Here is a 24,299-nt window from a genome sequence, read left to right on the forward strand (position 1 = left end):
GTTTAGTGATACTGATTGAGTGGCATTGACGGTTATTGACGAAAATTGTAACTTGATTGAGCGCGAGCCACTGCGCCCGAAAGTTTCCTATTTGTTGATTTGTTTTGAAAGGCGCCCTCCTTTGATGAAAAGTCTCACATCCACATCTGCGTGATGACTGTACAAAACCTCCTCCATAGCCGGCCTCTCCCGACCTTCAAAAACCTAAACTGAGAAAATGAGATAGCATATAGGCTCTACATCCATGATAAGCACCATCTGGACACACCTCATCCCTTGCTATGTGCTTGGAAGTAGAGTGACGGCTTCGTCGTTCACTCACCTTACCTTATTAGAGAACGCAAACGGACCATCCTCCTCATCTTGTGTGCTTTTTTACTAATAAACAAGTGAGTGTGCCTGCCCTCTCTCACTGCTCAACATACAATTACATTAATTCAATGACAATCAGTGTAGGTTGGTAACTAATCATGATTTCATCTGTCTTTTTCTTTCCTCCACTGTCTGACTTCTCACCCTAGTTTAAATGCTGAAATTTTACTTTTATTGAACATGATGTATTCCTTCTTTTTTAAGTCTTTTTACGCTTTATTTGCAAATCTTTAAATAGTCACATAGGGATAGCCTAAATTATTGAAATTAAATACGGATTATAGAAATATTAGAATAAGAAAGTGTGGGTGGTATTGGACCTAGTTACTGGGGTGCTGTACTGCTTTTTTTTCTATTGAAATTTGTCATTATTGGTCGTCATCAATCGTTCGATCATATGACAAATGTCAGAAAAAAAGGAGGACATCGCCTCATAAGCGTAAACTGGGTCTAGGGTCGAATATATATAGTTCTAGTTGCGATAATTCAATTGTAACCCTTCCCTTAAAACACAAACTAAACTACGAACGTACTCCCAGAAAAACAGAACTAAGGTTTGTTCCACGATCGTCTCCACGAAGACGATGGAACAAACCTCATTCATAGTCCTAGCATCATGGAGGAAGAAATGGTTCTAGCAGTTCCAACTGTCGGGAAGATGTGATGAACGTACGTGTGTCTCGTAGAACTATGAGGTTCGTTCCGATAGACGTAGCGGAACAATGCATTCACAATAAACTGGTTCTGTGAACAGGTGCCAACATACACAACCTGAATGGTTTCAAGTTGTTGGTCAGAACTCACTGGAAAATTAATGTTGTCTAATCTCCTATTTTAAAATATTAATGTTGTTTTTGTTGTGGGTTTTGTTTCAGGAAGCCTGACAAAAGATGGATTCTCGCTAAATTAAGAGACCAGATTACATTAATCCAGGGACAATAGTTGCTGTTTTAGAAAGAAGAAACTAGATGAGCGTCAAACTGACCAACATGGAGATGGAGGTTTGTAAAGTTTATTGAATCTTAAAAACTTGGCCAGAGTTCAGTTTTTTAAACTTGAATACCCAATAGACTAGTAGTCGACTCTGGTAGGAAGATTCCAGTATTTTGAAGACCCACTGGACCACTGGCCAGAGTCCAGTATATTGAATACCCACGGGACCAATGGCCTGCCAGTCCAGTAAACCACTGGCCAGAGTCGAATAATTTTAATACCCAACTGGACCACAGGCCAGATTCCAGTAGCTTGAGTACCCTCTGGACAACTGGCCAGAGTCCAGTAATTTGAATACCCACTGGACAACTGGCCAGAGTCCAGTATATTGAATACCCACTGGACCAATGGCCAGAGTCCAGTAATTTAAATACCCACTGGACAACTGGCCAGAGTCCAGTATATTGAATACCCACTGGACCAATGGCCAGAGTCCAGTAATTTGAATACCCACTGGACAACTGGCCAGAGTCCAGTATATTGAATACCCACTGGACCACTGGCCAGAGTCCAGTAATTTGAATACCCATTGGACCACTGGCCAGAGTCCAGTATATTGAATACCCACTGGACCAATGGCCAGAGTCCAGTAATTTGAATACCCACTGGACAACTGGCCAGAGTCCAGTAATTTGAATACCCATTGGACCACTGGCCAGAGTCCAGTATATTGAATACCCACTGGACCACTGGCCAGAGTCCAGTAATTTGAATACCCATTGGACCACTGGCCAGAGTCCAGTAATTTGAATACCCATTGGACCACTGGCCAGAGTCCAGTAGCTTGAATACCCATTGGACCACTGGCCAGAGTCCAGTAATTTGAATACCCATTGGACCACTGGCCAGAGTCCAGTAATTTGAATACCCATTGGACCACTGGCCAGAGTCCAGTAGCTTGAATACCCATTGGACCACTGGCCAGAGTCCAGTAATTTGAATACCCACTGGACAACGGGCCAGAGTCCAGTAATTTGAATACCCATTGGACCACTGGCCAGAGTCCAGTAATTTGAATACCCATTGGGACCACTGGCCAGAGTCCAGTAATTTGAATACCCATTGGGACCACTGGCCAGAGTCCAGTAATTTGAATACCCATTGGGACCACTGGCCAGAGTCGAATAGTTTAGCTGGGAAGTGTTGCATTTAACTAAAGGGGGAGGAGTTGTAGTAACTTGCAAAGTAGCTTTTCTATATAGCGCCCTCTATTGGTTGTTACTGTGTAGTATTATTGTTGTTTACAAAATGGCTGCTATTGAGTTCAGTCTTGTACCTTCCTCCATGGTTTAATAAAGCTACGTTCAGTTCAGTAAAGAATCGTGTCAACGACTGCAACGGAAATATCATACTAACTTTGGTTTTACTTGGCAACTCTATATATTGGACTTTTTTCTTCTGTGAGAAGCCGACTAACAAAACAGTGCACAGCCTGCAGCCTGGCTAGTTTCGTTCCTACATAGTTTTACCCAGACACTGATGTGTGTATAAGCTTTTAGGGAAGGTACACGTTTGGTCATTACTCAAAACAAATATTAACTTAAGAACTGACTCGGTAACGAGCATTGAAGAGCTGTTGATAGTATAAAACATTGTGAGAAACAGCTCCCTCTGAATTAGTAGCATAGATTTTGAGAAAGAGGTAATTTCTCACTCAAATAATAAAAGACTTCTAGCCAGAAGTCTTTTATACCTATCTGAAAGCACACAGATTCGTCCAACAAGGGTGTTTTCTCTCTCATCATTTTCTCGCAACTTCGATGACCAATAATGCGCTCAAATATTCACATGCTTGTTATTTTATGCTTATGTTGGGATACACCAAGTGAGAAGACTGATTTTTGACAATTACCAAACGTGTACCTTCCCTTTAAATCCTTGCTCTATGCTCGAATGAAATACCATACTGCCATACACTGAAAAAAAAACAAGGATAGGCCTAGAGTAATATGCTGGTTGGATAACTTCCCCCAATTTTTTTTTTTTTTTCACAATTAGCAAAATTGCATGTTTGCTGTCGGCCAAAACTTTACTATTGTTATACCATGGTCATACCATAGAGCGGTCATGGCTTCATGCTTTTTGGAGGTATAACCTCCATGCTTCATGCTTCAAAATGCTTAGTCCACAGATAACAGATCAGTGTTTGTGGACTGGTAGGCCCTCTATCAATCATCCATGCGTAGCTAGGCCTACAGTGTGTACAAATACAGTGATGTACATTTCATTCATAGAGAAAGGACTTGTACAAGTTGGAAAAAATGCATATAATCACTGGATGTACACGTACATGTTAGGTGTACTTTGTTGTATGAAGGTGTACACAATTGATTGATGGACTCATTATTTATTCTTTAGGGCTTGGGCAGTGAGGATGAAGAGTCTGAGGATAGTTTTAGCTTAGTCATGCTGGACTCCAAAGGGAAAGCCATGGATGGAGAAAGTAAGCTACTTCTTGAAGATATCGGCCCATCGTCGTCCAAACCAGGTAAATACTTTTAAAATGAAAAAAAAATAACTGTTTCATTACCTTGTGTGACCTTGGTCTAATTTCATAAATGGATAAAGCCTGTGAGCACAAGAACTTTCTAAGCACAGAATAGTATTGCTTAGCAGAATTAGATTACCAGCCAAAAATTCATTAAGTTTGCATGCAATTGTTGTGGCTGGTGCCCCACTCAATTTTTGCTTAGAAAAAAAATTTGTCATCAAGCAGTATTTTTTGCTTAACAGTTTGAAATAGTGGCCTGGGTCCAATTTCATGAAGACTAAGCAAAACAACTTATTAAGCACAGACTAAAACTTGCTAAGCAGAAATAAATTACAAACCAAAATTTTCAAAATTTGTTATGTTGTTGCAACTGATACCCTGCTCTTTTTTCTGGCTAAGCAAAATAACTTTTTTTTTTAAGCAGTTTCTACTTTTCCATTTGTAATATGTCTTTGTGAAATCGGACTCTGGTCCAAATTTCATGGTTCTGCGTACCACAACATTTTGCGTTTATGGCAACCATGCATAATAAAACAATTCAAAATTTATTTGTTTAAAATTAATAAAATTGGGAATGAGGAGTTGGGGTGGTAATATATAAATACTTCTGGTATTGTTCATTTAACTTAAAGCATCATGGAGCAAGGAGGCTCAAAGTATGTGCCAAACAATTGGCTCAATTTCTGCAAGTCATACTTAGTCTTGCTCACCCAGAGTGACCTAACAGAGAGCTGCTTTTATTATAAGCACAAAAATGAGCTATTACTAGTCACAGCATAATTATGCTTACCAGATTAAGGGTATCAGCCAAAGTACCATGTCATTTGTTCCATGTGTATCTGTTTTCCTGCTTGATTTTGCTTAGCAGAAAAATGTTCCAGCATACAGTGAAGTATACTTTTAAAATGGTTTGTTTCAACATAATGCTATTCTAAGAAAAGAACAACATGTTTTGACATTGTACAGTAGTTGAGTACACTAGTTAGAATACAATGAACAATATGTAGTTTTATTTATAAAACAATCGAAAGTTTTACAAATTCGATAACCATCAAAGTTTACAAACTTTTGAGCGATCAAAACACAGCAATGATCAAGTTTCAATTATTTTCACTCAGTAGTAGGGGGTCTATCAAAACAAAATGACGTTATATACCCAAAAGAGATCGGTACAAAAAGTGCAAATCTACAGTAAATATCAAGAACTGGATTAAAAACAAATTGTGACACTGCAGAGGGGTACAGCAAGTAAGCTTGGGCGATATCACGATATTATCGAATATCGCGATACCAATTTGGAAAGGATTTAGATATCGGATTGATTTGGTTTTAATCGAAATATCGATATATCGCGATATATCGCGATATATCACGATAAATCGTGATATCGATTAAATATCGCAATATCGCGATGTATTTCCGAGCTGAGACATCTTACACCCCATAGGTTTGGAGTGAAACCAAAAGAATAGGTCATAAGAACACCCCTCTTGTGCTATGACTGTCTCTTCTACAACTTTCACTGGGAGTTTGAAGACCGATGCTGTCAAATTTAATTAATCGCGATTATATCGAATATCGCGATATATTGTCGGTGATATATCATGAATAAAGTAAATCGATATCGCCCAAGCTTAACAGCAAGTTTCCTTCAGTCATTCAGTTAGGGAAACCTCTGTCAGCATTTTGTACAGGAACCTCGTAGAGGCGCCAGCAGCAAGTGCTGTTGGTGTCATGGGTTATTTTAACGCCTGTGGGAATAAAATTAAAACTATTGTAAAAACAAAAACATAAACTAAATTGATCATTGTACTTTGTAATCCAGGTGGAATGGAAAATCCCTCTGGTGTGTTTCCTAATAACACAGGACAAATTAATTATTGACTATTTTGAGGCCTGGGGGAAAGTAAAATTAACAATCACAACATTTTTGGTTTTTTAAAACAGACATTGTATGCTCTGTAGACCAGCTGGGGTAGAAAATCCATCTGGTGTGTTTTTCAAAGAACCCAGGATAATATGACCCAAAACCATTATGAAGCTGAAAGGTTTTTTTCTGGCAGTGGCAATTGTGCAACCTGTGTCAGTTAACTATTGCTTAATAGCACAGCAAAATAACATGCTAAGCAGAAAATAAATTACCAGCCAAATTGTCAGAATGTTCAACTGGTACCCAAATCCTTGTTTTTGTTTTGTTTTGCTCTTTTAAAAGCAAAACAATATTTTTAACGGTATTTTCTTCTTTAAAAGATTTCGAGCAGAAATTGTATGGCTCTTATTAATATTACCATGGAAGTTTACATTGATGGCACCCTTGCATTTAAAACAAATAAGGGCAGAGATAAAACTGAGGGTCGACAACCCAAATCAGTTTTGTTTTCAACCAGTTCTTGATATTCACTGTAGATTTGCATTTTTTTGTACTAATCTCTATTGGGTAATAATGTTATTTTGTGTTGATACTACTGGGCAGAAAATAAATCATTGATCATTGATGTGTTTTGATAGCTTAAAAGTTTGTAAACTTTGGTTATTATCGAATTTGTATTTAAACCTTTCGATTGTTTTATAAATCAACTACACTACATATTGTTCATTGTAGAATACAATGATCCACACAAGTTTGCCTCGTAATAGCGTGGTTTTCCTTATACTTTGCGAACCAACGCGGTCGGCCATTTAATGGGAGTTAAATATTTGACTCCCATAAATGGCCGACCGTCTTTGTCGACGAGGTAAAAGGAAAACCGTGCAATTTCGAGGCATGATTGTGTGGATCATTGTATTCTACTTTTACAGCATCTTTCTACCCATATGCATTTGATAACAAACGGTTACGAACGCTTTTCAAAGACCAACTCGACCGATCCAAGGCAACGTGTTCCTTTAGTAGCACAGCACAAAAAACATGCTTAGCAGAAAATAGATTACCAGCCAAATTGTCAGAATGTTCAACTGGTGCCCCAATCCTTATTTTTTAAAGGTATTTTCTTCTTTAAAAGAATAGCTTCAGAAATTGTATGGCTCTTATTACCATGGAAGTTTACATTCATGGCACCCTTCCATTTAAAAACAAATAAGGGTAGAGATCAAGGGTCAACCAACTGTCTGAATTATGCAAGTCATTGGTAGTGTGTTTACATAGATTACCTAACCAAATTGCCTATATAGTAGCTGCTTTAAAAACAAACAAAAAGTCGCTAAGCACATCAAGATTATGCTTACACCACGATCAATGACAAACATTTCCAGCCAAAATACCTTGAGTCTAACATCTATGACGCTTGTATCCCAACCCCTCATTGTGTATACATGTAACCATACTGACTATGATGTGCTTCGTTTCAGCACACACTAAAGACAACCTGAACACTATTGGTAATTTTCAAAGACTAGCCTTCACAGTTGTTGTATGTATCTCAACATATGCATACATCACCAAACCTGTGAAAATTTGACCTCAATCGGTCGTCGAATTGCGAGATAATAATGAAAGAAAAAAAAACACCAATGTCACACGAAGTTGTGTGCTTTCAGATGCTTGATTTCGAGACCTCAAACTCTAAATCTGATGAATCAAAATCGTCGAAAACTACATCACTTCAGAGGGAGCCGTTTCTCACAATGTTTTATACTATCAACCTCTCCCCATTACTCGTTACCAAGAAAGGCTCTATGCTAATAATTATTTTGAGTATTTACCAGTAGTGTCCACTGCCTTTAACAGAACTTTTGAGATTGCTTTTGGCAATCTCATGATTGAAAAGGGAATCATGCAAATACTATTTCCAGTTTTATATTGCATCCCTCTACATAAAGAGTAAGTTCGAGCGAGGGACTATAGTTGACTATTGTCAACCATTGAATTGACAATTGGTCGCTGCTAGAAATTTCCTTGGAATGCATCTACCATTACTTTTAAATTTCAATCAACGTCGTTAATGACAAAAGTACAGCATACCCCATTTAAAAAAATAGAACAAATTTACAATTATTTTTTTAATTTTTATTATTATTTAAACGCAGCGGACACTATTGGTAGCTACTCAAAATAATTATCATCATAAAACCTTTCTTGATTACGAATAAAGGGGAGATGTTAATGGTATAAAACAATGTGTGAAACAGCTCCCTCTGAAGTGACGTAGTTTTCGAGAAAGAAGTAATTTTCCACGAATTTGGTTTCGAGACCTCAAGTTTAGAATTTGAGGTCTCAAAATCAAGCATCAGAAAGCACACAACTTTGTGAGACAAGGGTGTTTTTTCTTTCATTAGACCTACCATCTCGCAACTTCGACAACCGATTGAGCTCAAGTTTTCACAGGTTTGTTATTTTGTGCATGTTGAGATACACCAACTGTACAGACTAGTCTTTGACAATTATCAATAGTGTACACTGTCTTTAAAATACAACATCTGACAATTTTTCTTATCAGATTTCTGATAAAAAAGTTGTCCGATTTTGTTTTTTAAATAATAATATTAAAAAATTGCTCATAATTGTTTACATCTTTTTTTAATAGTGGTATGCTGGACACTGCTGGACAGTAATGTCTCAGTACTGCCATTTATGAATCAATGTTCGTACTTGGTTACTTTTTGTATGACTCAAAACACAATGTCCACAGACTTACATCAAACTCACACAGTTTGAAAATAATGATGGTGGAAAGCCTAGAATGAAAATAATGATGGTGGAAAGCCTAGAATGAAAATAATGATGGTGGAAAGCCTAGAATAAAAATAATGATGGTGGAAAGCCTAGAATGAAAATAATGATGGTGGAAAGCCTAGAATGAAAATAATGATGGTGGAAAGCCTAGAATGAAAATAATGATGGTGGAAAGCCTAGAATGAAAATAATGATGGTGGAAAGCTAAGAGTGAAAATAATGATGGTGGAAAGCTTAGAATGAAAATAATGATGGTGGAAAGCCTAGAATGAAAATAATGATGGTGGAAAGCCTAGAATGAAAATAATGATGGTGGAAAGCTTAGAATGAAAATAATGATGGTGGAAAGCCTAGAATGAAAATAATGATGGTGGAAAGCCTAGAATGAAAATAATGATGGTGGAAAGCTTAGAATGAAAATAATGATGGTGGAAAGCTAAGAATGAAAATAATGATGGTGGAAAGCTAAGAATGAAAATAATGATGGTGGAAAGCTAAGAATGAAAATAATGATGGTGGAAAGCTTAGAATGAAAATAATGATGGTGGAAAGCTTAGAATGAAAATAATGATGGTGGAAAGCCTAGAATGAAAATAATGATGGTGGAAAGCTTAGAATGAAAATAATGATGGTGGAAAGCCTAGAATGAAAATAATGATGGTGGAAAGCCTAGAATGAAAATAATGATGGTGGAAAGCTTAGAATGAAAATAATGATGGTGGAAAGCCTAGAATGAAAATAATGATGGTGGAAAGCCTAGAATGAAAATAATGATGGTGGAAAGCTTAGAATGAAAATAATGATGGTGGAAAGCTAAGAATGAAAATAATGATGGTGGAAAGCTAAGAATGAAAATAATGATGGTGGAAAGCCTAGAATGAAAATAATGATGGTGGAAAGCTTAGAATGAAAATAATGATGGTGGAAAGCTTAGAATGAAAATAATGATGGTGGAAAGCTTAGAATGAAAATAATGATGGTGGAAAGCTTAGAATGAAAATAATGATGGTGGAAAGCCTAGAATGAAAATAATGATGGTGGAAAGCTTAGAATGAAAATAATGATGGTGGAAAGCTTAGAATGAAAATAATGATGGTGGAAAGCCTAGAATGAAAATAATGATGGTGGAAAGCTTAGAATGAAAATAATGATGGTGGAAAGCCTAGAATGAAAATAATGATGGTGGAAAGCTTAGAATGAAAATAATGATGGTGGAAAGCTTAGAATGAAAATAATGATGGTAGAAAGCCTAGAATGAAAATAATGATGGTGGAAAGCTTAGAATGAAAATAATGATGGTGGAAAGCTTAGAATGAAAATAATGATGGTGGAAAGCTTACTGTAGTTTTTGAGAAATAACAAAACAATGCCCCCGCGGAAAGAATCCTGAACGAACCCATTTCAATAAACTATTCTAGATGCTTTGAATGTAAAACTTATCGATTTAGATGCTGAAAACGCCTTCCCCTTTCATTTTTTTTTTTAAACTGTAACAAGGCACATCCAAACTAGTCTATCTATTATTATACTGGGCCCGATTTCATAGATCGACTTTTAAATTTTAAAAGCCCAAATACCTGCTCAGTGGAAACCAATTGTGCTTCGCCAGACGACAGGTACCAGCATTATTATTTGTTATCAGGCATGATATTCTTCCTACTGTTAAAGGCAGTGGACACTTAACTATTGGTAATTACTAAAATACTTATTAGCATAAAACCTTACTTGGTGACAAGTAATGGGGAGAGGTTGACAGTATAAAACATTGTGAGAAACAGCTCCCTCTGAATGACATAGTTTTCGAGAAAGAAGTAATTTTCCACGAATTTGATTTCAAGACCTCAGATTTAGAATTTGAGGTCTCGAAATCAACCATCTAAATGCACACAACTTCGTGTGACAAGGGTGTTTTTTCTTTCATTATTATCTCGCAACTTCGACGACCAATTGAGCTCAAATTTTCACAGGATTGTTATTTTATGCATAATGTTGAGATACACCAAGTGAGAAGACTGGTCTTTGACAATTACCAATAGTGTCCAGTGTCTTTAAAGGCTGAATATCCAAGTTTTGCCCTTGGAAAAATTTTCATTAAATAGCCTGCAATTAAATGTATTATGTTTGTGTACATTTATATATTAATGTACATGTACATTAGGTCAGTCTTTAAATACTCAAAGAAATATTCCTACGTTTTCCCCAATGACTACATTTCATCGCGCCTACATTTGCAACTGATATCTGATGCGGAGTAGGAAATTGTTAATACACTACTATCAATCTTTCTTTTCATTTTGTTTCCACTTGACTGCAAATTCTCCAGGGGTGTACATGTATCTGGTTTTCTTTTAATGTGTTGTACAGTATGTTTACGTTTTGCCCTGGGGTAAAGAATTTTTTTATTTGGATTAACTGGTCATGTAAAAAGAATTTTGGTCCAGCTGAGCTATTCAAATTCAGATTTTTCATCCAAATTTGATCTCTGTGAACGATTTATAGAGTCATCTACTATGTCTGTCTTCTACACAAAAAACCCTCTCCTAACACGGGACATGTTTTATGTAATGTAAGATAAACTTATGTATAGAGTTATCAGTATAGCACTGTGATCCATGAATGAGAACTCTAAGTATTGATTTTAACAAGAAATTCCCTCATATTTTATACACAGTATTTGTTTAGTTCAGGTACACAGCTTATCTATACAAGGGTTGTGGCCTTCAATTTATTGATTTATTGCAGCTTATCATTTTACTATCTGTTATTGGCTATCAGCTGTTTGAGGCCTGTTTCTTCGGTTTTTTTTAATGGGCAAGGGCAGAGGCATTTTCTCCTTGGTAAAGGACACCCTATGAGGAAATTGTAAATGTCTATAGAGCATTTCAAGGGCACCAAGGCAGGATGGAGGCAATCTTCATTGTTGAGTATCGGGCATGGCTTTTCCACTAGCCAATACTTTATATTACGGTTGCTTTTTAATAGTGAACAAGCCTGCAGCACCAGTTGGAAAATATATTTCCTGGTTGTCTACGTCTGGTGTTCCAAATAGCATTTCCACTAGAGAGAAATTGTTAAAGGGGAACTGTCAGCGTCATTATGATCATCAGAGCTTGAAATTAACACGACCGTAATCCCTAGGCCAGTGAATTAAGCGGCCAGGCCAGTAAACTCTGACCAGACAAGGCCAGCGGTCTTGTGTTTTATTTTTTTTTTAATTGAATAATAAATACCTCCGGATTCCCTTGGTTATTCTTTAAAAAAAAACACTCTAGATTGTCACAGGGAATTGGTTTTGTGTTTTTAAAGCCATTGGACACTTTCCTGAACAGAACAAACATTTAAAGTTCACAGATTTACAAATAACTTACAGGGTTTACAGAAGGTAATGGTGAAAGACTTCCCCCGTGTAATATTATTCCATGAAATGTTTTTTATTTTGAGAAAACATTTAAACAATTATCAATTCTCGATATCGAGAATAACGGATTTATTTTAAATACATGTTCATGACACGGCGAAACGAACTCGTTACAAAGTCAGGTTTTCTGCTTATAATTATTTTGAGTAATTACCAATAGTGTCCACTGCCTTTAAAATTAAAAACCAGCATAGGGTTGGTAATTGGGTTTTGAGGGAATTGCATGGTGAGGTGTCATCGATTCAGTTTGCGATAACACCAATGTGCATACTCCTACTTTGCAGAGTTGGTAAATATTATTACAAATAATCTAGTTTCAGTTTCAGGAAGTTCACTGATATCAAGATTTAGTATCAGATGAATCCTGAATCTGAAAGCTCACTGATATTAAAGTTCATACCAGTCACCAGTACCAGGTGTCAATCTGAAAGGTCGCTGATAAAAAAGCAAAGAACTCAAGCTCTGGTGTCTCTCATCAGCAGAGTGTTGGTTTCAAGTCCTGGTCGTGACACCTGTGTCCTTAATAGTTAAAGGCAGTGGACACTATTGGTAATTACTCAAAATAATTATTATCGTAAAACCTTTATTGATTACGAGTAATGGGGAGAGGTTGATGGTATAAAACATTGTGAGAATCCCTCTGAAGTGACGCAGCTTTCGAGAAAGAAGTAATTTTCCACAAATTTGCATTTCGAGACGTCAGATTTAGAATTTGTGGTCTCGAAATCAAGCATCTGAGAGCACACAACTTTGTGTGACAAGTTGTTTTTTTCTTTTATTATTATCTCGCAACTTCGACGACCGATAGAGCTTAAATTTGTACAGGTTTGTTATTTTTTATGCATATATGTTGAGATACATGTACACCAAATGTGAAGGCTAGTCTTTGACAATTATCACTAGTGTCCAGTGTCTTTTAAGCAACCGTTCTTGCTGCGTCCTTTGGGTGGGATAAAAAGCCATAGGCCGGTGTGTTTTGTTAAAGACCGTGGACAGTCCGACACTATTGGTAATTGTCAAAGATTCAGCACTGTATCTGATCATATGCATAAAATAACAAACCTGTGAAAATTTGAGCTCAATCGGTCATCGAAGTTGCGAGATAATAATGAAAGAAAAATAACCATTGTCACACGAAGTTGTGTGCGTTTATATGGTTGATTTCGAGACCTCAAGTTCTAAACCTGAGGTCTCGACATCAAATTCGTGGAAAATTACTTCTTTCTCAAAAACTACGTCACTTCAGAGGGAGCTGTTTCCCACAAAGTTTTATACCATCAACCTCTCCCAATTACTCGTCACGAAGAAAGGTTTTATGCCAATAATTATTTTGAGTAATTACCAATAGCGTCCACTGCCTTTAATGCTTGTAGAAGAGCCAAGTTTACTACATGAAAGTGTAAAGAGAAGAGGCTAACCCCGGTGTTCATTATTTGGATTTTGCGTCACAGCACCTTGTTAACCATGTGATGTCACAGGCACATGGTCTGTTTGACATTGGACTAGCAAATAATTCCTGTTTTGAGTTTCTAGGCAGGAAGTTTGAAGTATTTGTTCAGCCTCCTGGAGAGTCACAAGTCTATGTTTACAATCCAATTAGCATTGAAATGAAGTTTGTTATTGTCACATCTCCATTCCACCGTGACTTTGAATTCACTTGTTGTATTTCCTCTAACTGTTTTCATTCTTTCGATTCAACAGATGAGGTAAAGCTAGGCAACTATGACGAAGCCCTGGAGAAGGCAGGTTGGTTTCAAATGGCTCTTTTTTTCCCACCCCAGTTACACAACGTATTTACCTGTAAATTTGTTTCTTCTCCAGACTAAGTTCTAAGCTCTTTTTCTGTATTAAATTGCAAGCAAATTCAGACATTTATCGTAGAAAATCAGAGCTAAAGCAGATATTAAGTGCAGATTAAAGGGAAAAAGATTCATATCTGGATGTGTGAGTACAGACTACAGCTGGAGCTGCACCTGAGCTATACATGTAAGATACAGGCAGGATACTCTTCCTACTTGAGTCCTTTATCCGCGTTTTTTTTGTTTGCGCTTGGAAAAATAAGAATTTGTTTTATTAATAAGGCCTGAGTAGTCTATGGAGGCCGGCCCTTGTACTTGATTTACTTATTGACCAAATACATGTATTAATGCCCCCAAAATAAGACAAGCCGCTTTCTATACATAGTACAACATTTATAGTCCTACACTGGGGAAATTATAACTGCCATTGGTTCAATTACACGCCAAAACACAGCAATTTAGACCATTAAACAAACTGACATATAAAAAAAAGGAACTAATATCAAGATTTTCAACGTTAAATATTCACACATGAAACTGAGAACTCAGAATAAATATAAATCATTGAAGAGACGAATTGCCTTTAGGACTAACAAGTTGTTGTCGCATGGTGTTTTAATTTTCCATTTCAAAAATACAAGAATAACAACTTTAGGCTATAAACTTCTTTAATTACACCTAGATGTATGTATTTGACCTGGGGTTTTTAACTTCAACTCCACTCCCTGAAGTTGAAGTCGCTTTTTTACTATGTCTATTCGGGCAATATAAAGTCTGGGTTACTGCAGCTGAACAATAGACAATTTAATAGATTTCCTTTCCAATTCAACCTTATCCACACTGGTTTTCAATTTTATATGTTTTTTTAGCTTTGCCAAATGAATCCATAGTGATTAGGGGGCTATTGTGCACTATCATGTCTGATACGGTGCAGTCAAACAGAAAAGTTGTTTTCGGTAACTCACATAATGAAATCAGTTTAACACAAGCCTTCAAAACACCTGTCAAGGTTACATGTATATCAATGATTTAAAAAACAGTTGGTTGATAAATATGATTCAAAATCTCACTCGTTTTCTTTCATTTAAAAGTTTGCTCTTTAATATTTTTTAAACAGATTTGTTGAAGTTATTTCTTGGCGAGAATTGTGGGGCTACTTGACCTTAAAGGGACAAATGGTGGAATCCCACTGAAGTACATTTACTGCTCCCATTGCAATGCAACTTTGACCTTGTTATTTTATAGGTTGTTTACTGTGCAATAGACCTTGACAAGCTGCCAAGTACCAGTATGCCTACATGTGCCTGACGGGTTGCAAAGCTGTCACGGGACATTTTGATCTGATCAGATCTGTGCATTTTTTGGTCACAAAATGTGAACTGCTTTCTGTAATTGTTTATGAAATAACATCCAAGGGCAGGTGGTCTTACCTGACCCAAGCCCTGGTGTTTTCAGCGGCAGAGTGCGGGTTTGAACCCTGGTCATGACATTTGTCCCCTTGATCAAGGCAATTAACCATAATTACTTCGTAAAATAATTGGGAAAGTAGTGCAATCTGCTCTACCAGCCAGGCTCCTAGTAGATGACATCCTCACAAACTGTGAAGGGGTCACCCAGTTTTAGCACCAGGAGTCAGTTGGTGGAAACGTGCCCCTTGGTTGCCCTTACCTTGAAGTGGCTGTGTAGCTTTGTGATGCAAGGCGATATCTCATCAGTATCTTTTTTATTTTATTTTTATTTTATTAACTTTTTTACTGCGCCTTGGATATGTGCGCATTACAGGTCTTATTATTATTTTTGTATCATTTAAAAAATATTTAACATATTTAAGACCCCACTCTTTTCAGAGCCAACACTCCTCCCCAAAGTGATTTGCACGTGGCTGTACCTGCAAGTTTGCTAGTTTTAGTTGTTCACGCAAGTTTGCTAGTTAGTTATAGACTTATTAGCATGAAATCGTTTACTTCTATTGACTTTCTCTCAATTTCTGCGTGAAGGATTTGATTCTTGTATCTGCAAGCTTATTAGTTATAAGACACCACACTCTTTTTTGAGCCAACACTCCTCCCAAAAGAGATTTACACACGGTTGTACCCTCAAGTTTGCTAGTTGTAAGTTAAGAGCAACTATAAATATAAACTTGCGGGTACAAGTAAAAACTCCTTTGAAGGAGTGGTGGCTCTGAAAAGAGCCGGTTAGGTCTCGACGCTTCGAACAGTATACTCTGCTCGTCTTGCACAACCATGGGTAAAAACTCTTCTGAAGGAGTGGTGGCTCTGAAAAGAGCAGGTTTGGTCTTGACAGTATACTCTGCTCGTCTACAGAAGAATGGTTATAAGTTAGCATGAAATCTTAAACTTCTCTTGCGTTTTCTCCCATTTGTCCGTGTTTCAGGTTTTGGTAAATTCCATGTGATTCTTGTCTTGGTGTGCGGTTGGGCCAATGTCAGCGATGCACTGGAGATACTCAGCATCTCGTTCATTCTTCCAGCGGCTGAGACGGATCTCCAACTCACGAGTTACATGAAGGGAGTGCTGAGTGCTATCATATTTGTTGGTGAGTAACTGTTTTAGTTTCTCTTTTGCTAATATGAACTGTGGTCGTAGGTCCTACAGCTGGGTTTGTCAAATGAGTTTTCCTTCCTCAAATTGTCCAGTGGCCATTGGAAATCTTTTGAAACAATACCATTCTCTTTCGCCCTTCATTCTTCTAGTCTCCGTCTCCAAACAGAAAACGTGGATCAAATTCATAAGAAATTACAGATAAAACTATATGGAACACCCCAGATTGCAGATTAGGGCTTTCAAAACGAAATATAAACAGATGTAAGCAGGCTTCGCACCCGCAAGCTTTCGTGCTCGCAAGCTTTCACGCTTTTTGCTCGCAAGCTTTCACGCTTTGCGCTCATAGGTTTTTTATTCAACAGCCTATCACATCCCTGTCATTATTAATTGATTTTCTTTTTGATTGTTCATTCTGGCAGGAATGCTAATCGGTGGCTACGTGTGGGGAGCTTTGGCCGACATCAACGGCCGCCGTAGAACACTCATCTTCTCCTTGTTCACCAACGCTTTCTTTGGGCTGATGTCTAGCATTGCTCAGGTCTACTGGCTTTTCTTACTAATGCGATTCTGTAGCGGTGTCGGGTAAATACACATCCCCCGAAATATTTCTTTCATTTACTCCAATTTTGCTGGATCTTCTGAGAGGGCCCAAAAAATTTGAAGTCACACTTGAGGGAACAGAAGATTTCCAAAAATATTCGAACACATGCAATACTTTTATGATCTGTTCTTATTCTTTGTTTGGCCAGAATGTAACATCAGGTCTAGAATTTCATCTTTGGGAGAGAGAAGACATTTTGATTTTGAAAAGGGTATTTCTGTTTTCCTGCATCTGTTTAAAAGTTCAAAATTTAAATAATTTTTTTTTAGGTCAAATTGGCAAACAACGGATCTTACTTAAACTCTAACCCCTTTTTTCTTCTTTGTTGTTGCGTATAACAGTGTTGGTGGCGCCATACCGATAATTTTCTCCTATTTTGGGGAGTTTCAGCCAAAGAACAGACGCGGTATGATGATCTCTATTTTATCAACGTTTTGGATGGCAGGAAACATCTTGGCAGCATTTTTGGCTCTTGTCATTATTCCTTCAGGTATGAAGAATAAAAAATGTAAAATATTTGTTTGAAAACCAAACAATCTTTTATGAGGTTGATGTGCAGTAAATTACAAGAAAAATTCAATCAATCAATCAATAAATCAGTCAATCTATTGATCTACTGATCTATCATCAAGTTTATCAGGCGCCAATCCAGGCATCGTTGCTGATAGCGCAGCTGAGTAAGGTCAAACAAGAAAAAATTGTTTCAGCATACAAATTGGTCCATACTAACCTATGTTTCATAGTGTCTCATATTGACCCAATTCACCTGACGTCATCATCAGAATAATCTTGGATGCACCATTTTGGTGGTCAATGTCAACGTGTGTTTTTCAAAGAAGTGCGCATTTTAGGCGGACGCAGCGTTAACAAGTAAACATATTGACCACCAACGCGGTGAGCGTGGCATCAGTGGCCACAGGTGACGCGCGCGCAAGGGGTCAATTATTATTGTTCTAGTTTTATAGTTCTTAATCCATCTTCAGTCAACTTGACCTTCTCTAAACTCAGTGTATACATTTTTTCAATATGGAAATAAATGTTGAGTTGAATAGAATTGTGGTGCAACATGTGCCAGGCAAAAGGGCTAAAAAGACTTTGGGTGTTATCCGATGGCTCTCTTCTAGCTCCTTACCAAGGTCTTTATTCTTCAATGCCACTTTATAAGAAGCCTGAATATAACACAGTGGTGTATAATCCACATGAGCAGGATAAAGTAGTCCCATAACACAACACAAGGCTTTTAAAGCCATTGGACACTTTCGGTAAACAGTATTGACCAAAGGCCCACACTTCGTGTATCACAACTTATATGTAAAATAACAAACCTGTGAAAATTTAGGCTCAATCGGTCATCAGAGTCGGGAGAAAATAACGGGAAAACCCAACCTTGTTTCCGCACGTTTTGCCGTGTCATGACATGTGTTTTAAATAAATCCGTAATTGTTTTGCTGTTTTCTCAAAAAGTAAAACATTTCATGGAATAATATTTCAAGAGAAGTCTTTCACGCTTACCTTCTGTAAACCCTGTAAGTTATTTGTAAATCTGTGATTTTTTTTTCTTTTTTCTGTTCTGAAAGTGTATAATGGCTTTAACAAAATCATTTTTATATTTTATGATTTGTTTTCCCTCTAGATATTCATTTTAGTACTCCGGGGTTCAGCTTTAACAGCTGGCGTGTGTTTCTAGCCGTCTGCACGATCCCAGCCTTGACTTCCATTATTTTAATGATATATATGCCGGAGAGCCCAAAGTTTTTACTAGAGGTAAAAATAGACCATTTCATAGTGTCAGTGATTAAACAAAAATGCTTTAGCCAAGTAGCCTGTTTTACTGTGACTTTCTGAATTTTCCAGTTTAAAACCTCTTAAAAATTGGGACGTACCAAATTAAATTATGTGGGGTCCATTTCACAAAGTGTTAGAACTAACCCTAGGAGATATTGAAAACTTAAGGCTAGTCCTAAGTAAGGACGAGGAACTCTACCTTACTCGAGATAAGACTAGTGTTCATATTGAAGTCTTATATAGCGCATGTATCTACCAAACAAACAAGGTGGTTTGTGTGAAATCCACCCCACACCCTTAAAGGGAAGGTACACTGTTGGTAATTGTCAAAGACCAGTGTTCTCACGCGGTGTATCTCAACATATGCATAAATAACAAACCTGTGAAAATTTGAGCTCAAATGGTCATCGGAGTTTGGAGAAAATGATGAAAGAAAAAACACCCTTGTTGGACGAATTTTTGTGCTTTCAGATAGGAGTTATAGACTTCTAGCTAGAAGTCTTTTATTATTTTAGTGAGAAATTACCTCTATTTTAAAATCTATGCTACTTCAGAGGGAGCCGTTTCTCACAATGATTTGTACCACCAACAGCTCTTCAACGCTCGTTACCAAGTCAGCTTTTAAGCTAATACTTGTTTTGAGTAATGACCAAACGTGTACCTCCCCTTAAGGTTGAAGGCATGGTAGATTATTAAAAGTCTTATTCACTCTGTGAGAACAAATAGCTTTTTAAATCCAAGCTTCCACTGAATTGTTCAGGAAATGTTATTTAAAAAAAGGATAAAAGTATATTTTCTTGACGTCAATTTTTTATTCACTGTTTTCAGAATGGACAAAGTAATAAAGCCTTAAAAGTTATGCAGAGAATCTACTCCTCGAATACTGGGGACGACAAATCAAATTATCGGGTGAGTTAGGCTTTAAACCCTCTGAGTCAAGTCTTAACCAGGCCTGATACTTATTATTATTATTGTTATTATTCATTCGGCCAAGATTTCAACCAACAGTGCAAGATTATTACCGCAAAAAATATAAGAGTATAAGAAACAATGAATGTAAACTTAATAAAACATAATGACATCTAGAACAATTGTAAACCAATGATGGAATTGAAACAGAACACTGGCAAATCACCAAAACAATTATAAAAACAGACTTGACAAGCCCATTCTAGGATGGCCATGATTAATAAAAGTGATGGGCTTGATTAAAAGTGTACCTAAAAGTGATTAAAAGTGAACCTAACCACTGTGACTCGAAAGCCTATCAATCAAACTTCCTGGAGGCAACAAAGGTTATTGCCTCCGTTGCCCCCTGGTCTTTGCCTTGGTGCCCTTGAAAAGCTCCAGTAGAAATTTACAATTTCCTCATACATAGGTTGTTTGTTGCCCTCGCCCTTTCAAAAACGAAGCATACAGGCCTGCAAAGAATTAATATAGCACTTTTGTTTTTAGAATTTTCTTCGAATGAGATCTACTCATATTTTCACATGTTTACTTTTCTCAGCTGAAGACGCTGATTCCATCCGAAAATGTGAGGCAGTTGAACGTCAATCACGGCGGACGGCGTACTTGCAAAGATAGAATGCAAGAAGTGTTGGACAACACGCAGACGTCCATTCATATGACAATGCAGCTCTTCAAGAAACCCCTTACGTTCATGACGGTTACGTTACTGCTCATTATCTGGACGCTGTCATTTGGGTGGGTATTTTATAATGTAGCAGGGCCTCAAGGGTTGAAAAGTACCTTTTAAACTAGATTGGGCTCAGTCTTTATCTGCAAGGATAAAGACAGGTATCCGCTACTCGGATCCAGTGAGTCCAGTGGATACAATCATTGGATAAACGTGCACAGTGACACAAGCTTTCCATAGATGCCCAAACAATACACTCCTACGTCCGCCATATAATTTGACTGCGTATCTCTATGTGAAATGAATGTAGGTCAAAGGTGCATGTACACGCCGGGTGGAGGCCGGTCTCTGGCGTTATCAGGGTGTCGTGGTCGAGCGGATAAGAGCACCGAACTCAAGCTCTGATGCTTCCGTTCAGCAGAGTGTGGGTTCGAATCCCGGTCGTGACACTTGTGTCCCTGAGCAAGACGCTTAACTATAATTGCTTCTCAAATGGGTACCTGTGAGGGCAGAGATGGTTCTTGTGATTGATTTAGCGCATATTAATGTTGCACAGGCTGAGATGGTTTAAGGAGTGAATTAAGGCCCAGTGACCAGGGGTAATAATGTGAAGCGCTTTGGGACGCCCTCCGGGTGTGAAAAGCACTATATATAAAAGCGGGTTATTATTATTAATATTATTATTATTCATGAGCCTCGAAGTGTGACATCAGATGTTCAGGCTACTTTTGAGCTAGCCTAAATATTTGATATCACACTCCAAACTACATGCACAATGGAATTCCCAGGTAAATCTGCTGCCACCTAGCGACGTTCCAAAGTCTCCAATTGCCATTTTCACGATTTTGAAGTTGTACGACAATCTTACGTCTGTCCTGGTTTATTTTGTTGGGTGTTATTATGGCCAAGTGGTTAAGAGCATCGAATTCAAGTTCTGGTGGTTAAGTCATCGGAGCGTGTGTTTGGTCGGGACCGTGCCACTTGTATCCTTGAGTAAGATACTTTACTACAATTGCTTCTCTTCACCTAATTGTAGAAATGGGTAACTGCTAGGGTAGAGGTTGATACTGTTTATAAAAAAAAGTCCACTGGAGCACTATGGTTGCCTGGGATTGTATGCTCCAAAGGGAGCTGAGAAAGATTAAAGGAATGTTATCGGCCAAATGATTAGGGCACTTAAAAGCGCAATGATACATTTTTTTTAGATTGCGCCATATAAGAACTTGATAATATTTTTATTATTATTGTTGTTTTCTTTTTAGGTATTACGGTTTATGGATGTGGATGCCAGAGTTATTCAAGCAGGCAGAGATGACCAATGGATCTGTGTGTGCAGTAACGCCAGACATGGGCAATACAACCCTAGCTCCACAACCTCCTGATGATACGTAAGTTTTTCACAGAACTTGGGAAAATACTGTGTTTACAGTGCTAAGGTACATCCGTGTATAATGGGCAAAACCTAAAAGAATATTCGTTATCCCAAATGCAAATTTAACATCTGTTATTTCACCACTGATATAATTCTTAAAGGGAAATAACAAACCTGTGAAAATTTGAGCTCAATTGGTCATCGAAGTTGCGAGAAAATGATGAAAGAAAAAATCACCCTTGTTGAACGAATTTGTGTGCTTTCAGATAGGAATAAAATACTTCTAGCTAGAAGTCTTTTGATGTTTTAGTGAGAAATTACCTCTTTTTCAAAAACTACGTTACCTTGAGGGAGCCATTTCCCACAATGTTTTATATTATCAACAGCTTTCCAATGCTTGTTACCAAGTCAGTTTTTAAGTTAATATTTGTTTTGAGTAACTACCGAACGTGTACCTCCCTTTTAATTGAACAGCATCATTTCCTTGTTTGTAGGATTTACTGGGATTCTTTCTACACCAGCGTTTCCAACCTTCCAGGGAACTTGGTCACAATCTTCCTCATAGACATCATCGGTCGGAAATTCCTCATGTGTAAGTTCTTTCTTTCTCTCCTAAAAGAGAAGGTTTTTTAGAGTGTTTTGTCGATCGGTATCTTGCTTAACCGCCTCACGTCGGATGATTTACATGTCTGCCAAAAATTCCTAACTGGCTCATGGTGCATTTTTAATTTCCTGGAACAACTTTGGAGCGCCCTCAATTTTTTGCAGTCAATCGGACGTAGTATGCACAGGCTAGCTCCTACCTTGCCACACTTCATTTTATGTATACAAACAGGGACAAAAGGTTATGGAACTCATTCTTACAGACCCTATTAGTTGGTAAATGCCATAGATATGTGCATTAAGTTAGCAGAGGCACAACCACGTCTTCATGTTGCTGCCATTAATGCAGGTTATTCCTTCATGTTGCCAGTATTAGTGCTCACGCGTGACTTGCAATTATCATATTTCATTAAAAGAGTCTGTTGTGTCAATAATTGAATCCAAAGGAACATCCTGTAATTGACTAGTAAACTTGCAAATACAACCATGTGTAAATATCTTTTGTGTGAGTGTTGGCTCTGAAAAGAGCCGTTTTGGTCTCGACGTTTCAAACAGTATGCTCGTCTTCAGTCATCTTCAGGAGAATGCTGAAGTCGAGCAGAGTCAATTGCAAACCTTCCAACAATACTTATGTTTGATTTCTTACACACAGCTGCAAGTCTTCTTGTATCAGGCGTTATAGTCTTCTTTATATGGTTTGTCAGTACACGTACACATATCATCATTGTCTTCTGTTGCTTCGGGGGTGTTTCCGTTATAGCTTGGAACGTCTTAAATGTAATTGCTGTAGAGGTCTACCCAACACATATGAGGTATGTACAGAGAAGTGTAATGACCCTTAAGAGACCGTTCATTTCTGTATATCATCATTGTACGCACAGACGTTGCTAATCTTGTTGATTTCTTAACTCCTTTATTTTCAGAGGAATGTCAGAAAACTTATTAAGAAACTCAAACAATTTATATGGATTTGTTTTGGAGTTGTAGATTCTTTTTACACTGTAAACATTGGAAATGCCATTTTTGGTACATTATCTTTTATTTAACCTCTTGCTGATGCTCTTGTTTGAGCCTAAAGGTACAATCTTGTGGCTGTTTGCAGCCGCTATGGCCATTTCGGTACAAGTAGCTATCGGCCGCTATGGTCTTTAAAAGTTTAAAACCCTCTAATAGACTGGATAGGCATCTGGTTCTTTGTTGTTGTGATCAAGAATAATTGTTTTTCTTTTTTTTTCTTAATAAACCCTTAGGCCTCTACATAAAAAAAAATTGTTTTTGTTTTTGTTTGGGGCCCTCAATTAAATTTTTCTGATATAAATATTCGTTAATGTATTTTACAGTTTTTAAACTTGTTCAAATCATGTAATTCAGCCTATTGGCTGCGAGAATGATTTTTGTTTTTAATAAACCATTTCAAATAATAAAAATCAAACTTTTCTCAAAACACTTTTGTTACTTTTTTCCTTTCCCAGATCTACAGCTTTTGGTGTGCAAGGTGTGATCAATCGATTGGCATCGATCGTAGGAAACGTTATATTTGGGATTCTTATCCAGACGCATTGCGCTGTCAATATCCTTCTGGTTGCTGCTCTACTGGTATTTGGAGGTCTCCTGTCTTTAACTCTTCCAAGGACCAAGAAGATTTCTTTACAGTAACAGCGAAAGAAAGCTTTTTTTTTTTATCAAGTAAGGTTTTTGGTAACACCATGTACATTAAATTTCTTTTATTGGTTATGGGGGGTTTTGAAAAGAGAGGATGGTTAAACAAGTGGATTAGAATGCTTTGAGTGTCCTCCGGAGAAAAAGCACGCTAATCTACACCTTCCAAAGTTCGTTGACCAAGAAGAAATTTACCCACCTGGCCCCAATTTCATGGCTCTGCTTACCTCTAAATTCTGCGATTACGATCACTGTTCTCCGCTTAAAGGCAGTGGACACTATTGGTAATTACTCAAAATAATTGTCAACATAAAACCTAACTTGGTTTTCGAGA

General features: G+C 37.5%; 1 protein-coding gene across 1 annotated transcript; it reads left to right on the forward strand.

The window, feature by feature from the left end:
* The first annotated feature begins 133 nt into the window (after window positions 1-133).
* On the forward strand, window positions 134-24,299 carry LOC117288593 (synaptic vesicle glycoprotein 2B-like). Its single transcript, XM_033769508.1, has 14 exons — window positions 134-389; window positions 1,248-1,373; window positions 3,724-3,853; window positions 13,648-13,692; window positions 16,140-16,301; window positions 16,729-16,891; window positions 17,252-17,400; window positions 18,544-18,674; window positions 19,524-19,604; window positions 20,203-20,399; window positions 21,594-21,719; window positions 22,198-22,295; window positions 22,959-23,118; window positions 23,779-24,299. Exons 2-14 carry the CDS (start codon window positions 1,341-1,343, stop codon window positions 23,960-23,962), a joined length of 1,659 nt encoding a protein of 552 aa, XP_033625399.1. The 5' UTR covers window positions 134-389; window positions 1,248-1,340; the 3' UTR covers window positions 23,963-24,299.

Source organism: Asterias rubens, chromosome 3, assembly GCF_902459465.1.
Source record: "Asterias rubens chromosome 3, eAstRub1.3, whole genome shotgun sequence".
NCBI lineage: Eukaryota > Metazoa > Echinodermata > Asteroidea > Forcipulatida > Asteriidae > Asterias > Asterias rubens.

What these genes read in the sequence shown, in the direction of transcription:
- LOC117288593 (XM_033769508.1), top strand. Translation starts at nt 1,341, where the DNA reads ATGAGCGTCAAACTGACCAACATGGAGATGGAG. An exon ending in CCACAACCTCCTGATGATAC is followed by an intron (nt 21,720 to 22,197) that starts GTAAGTTTTTCA and finishes CCTTGTTTGTAG; the next exon opens with GATTTACTGGGATTCTTTCT. An exon ending in CGGTCGGAAATTCCTCATGT is followed by an intron (nt 22,296 to 22,958) that starts GTAAGTTCTTTC and finishes TCTTACACACAG; the next exon opens with CTGCAAGTCTTCTTGTATCA.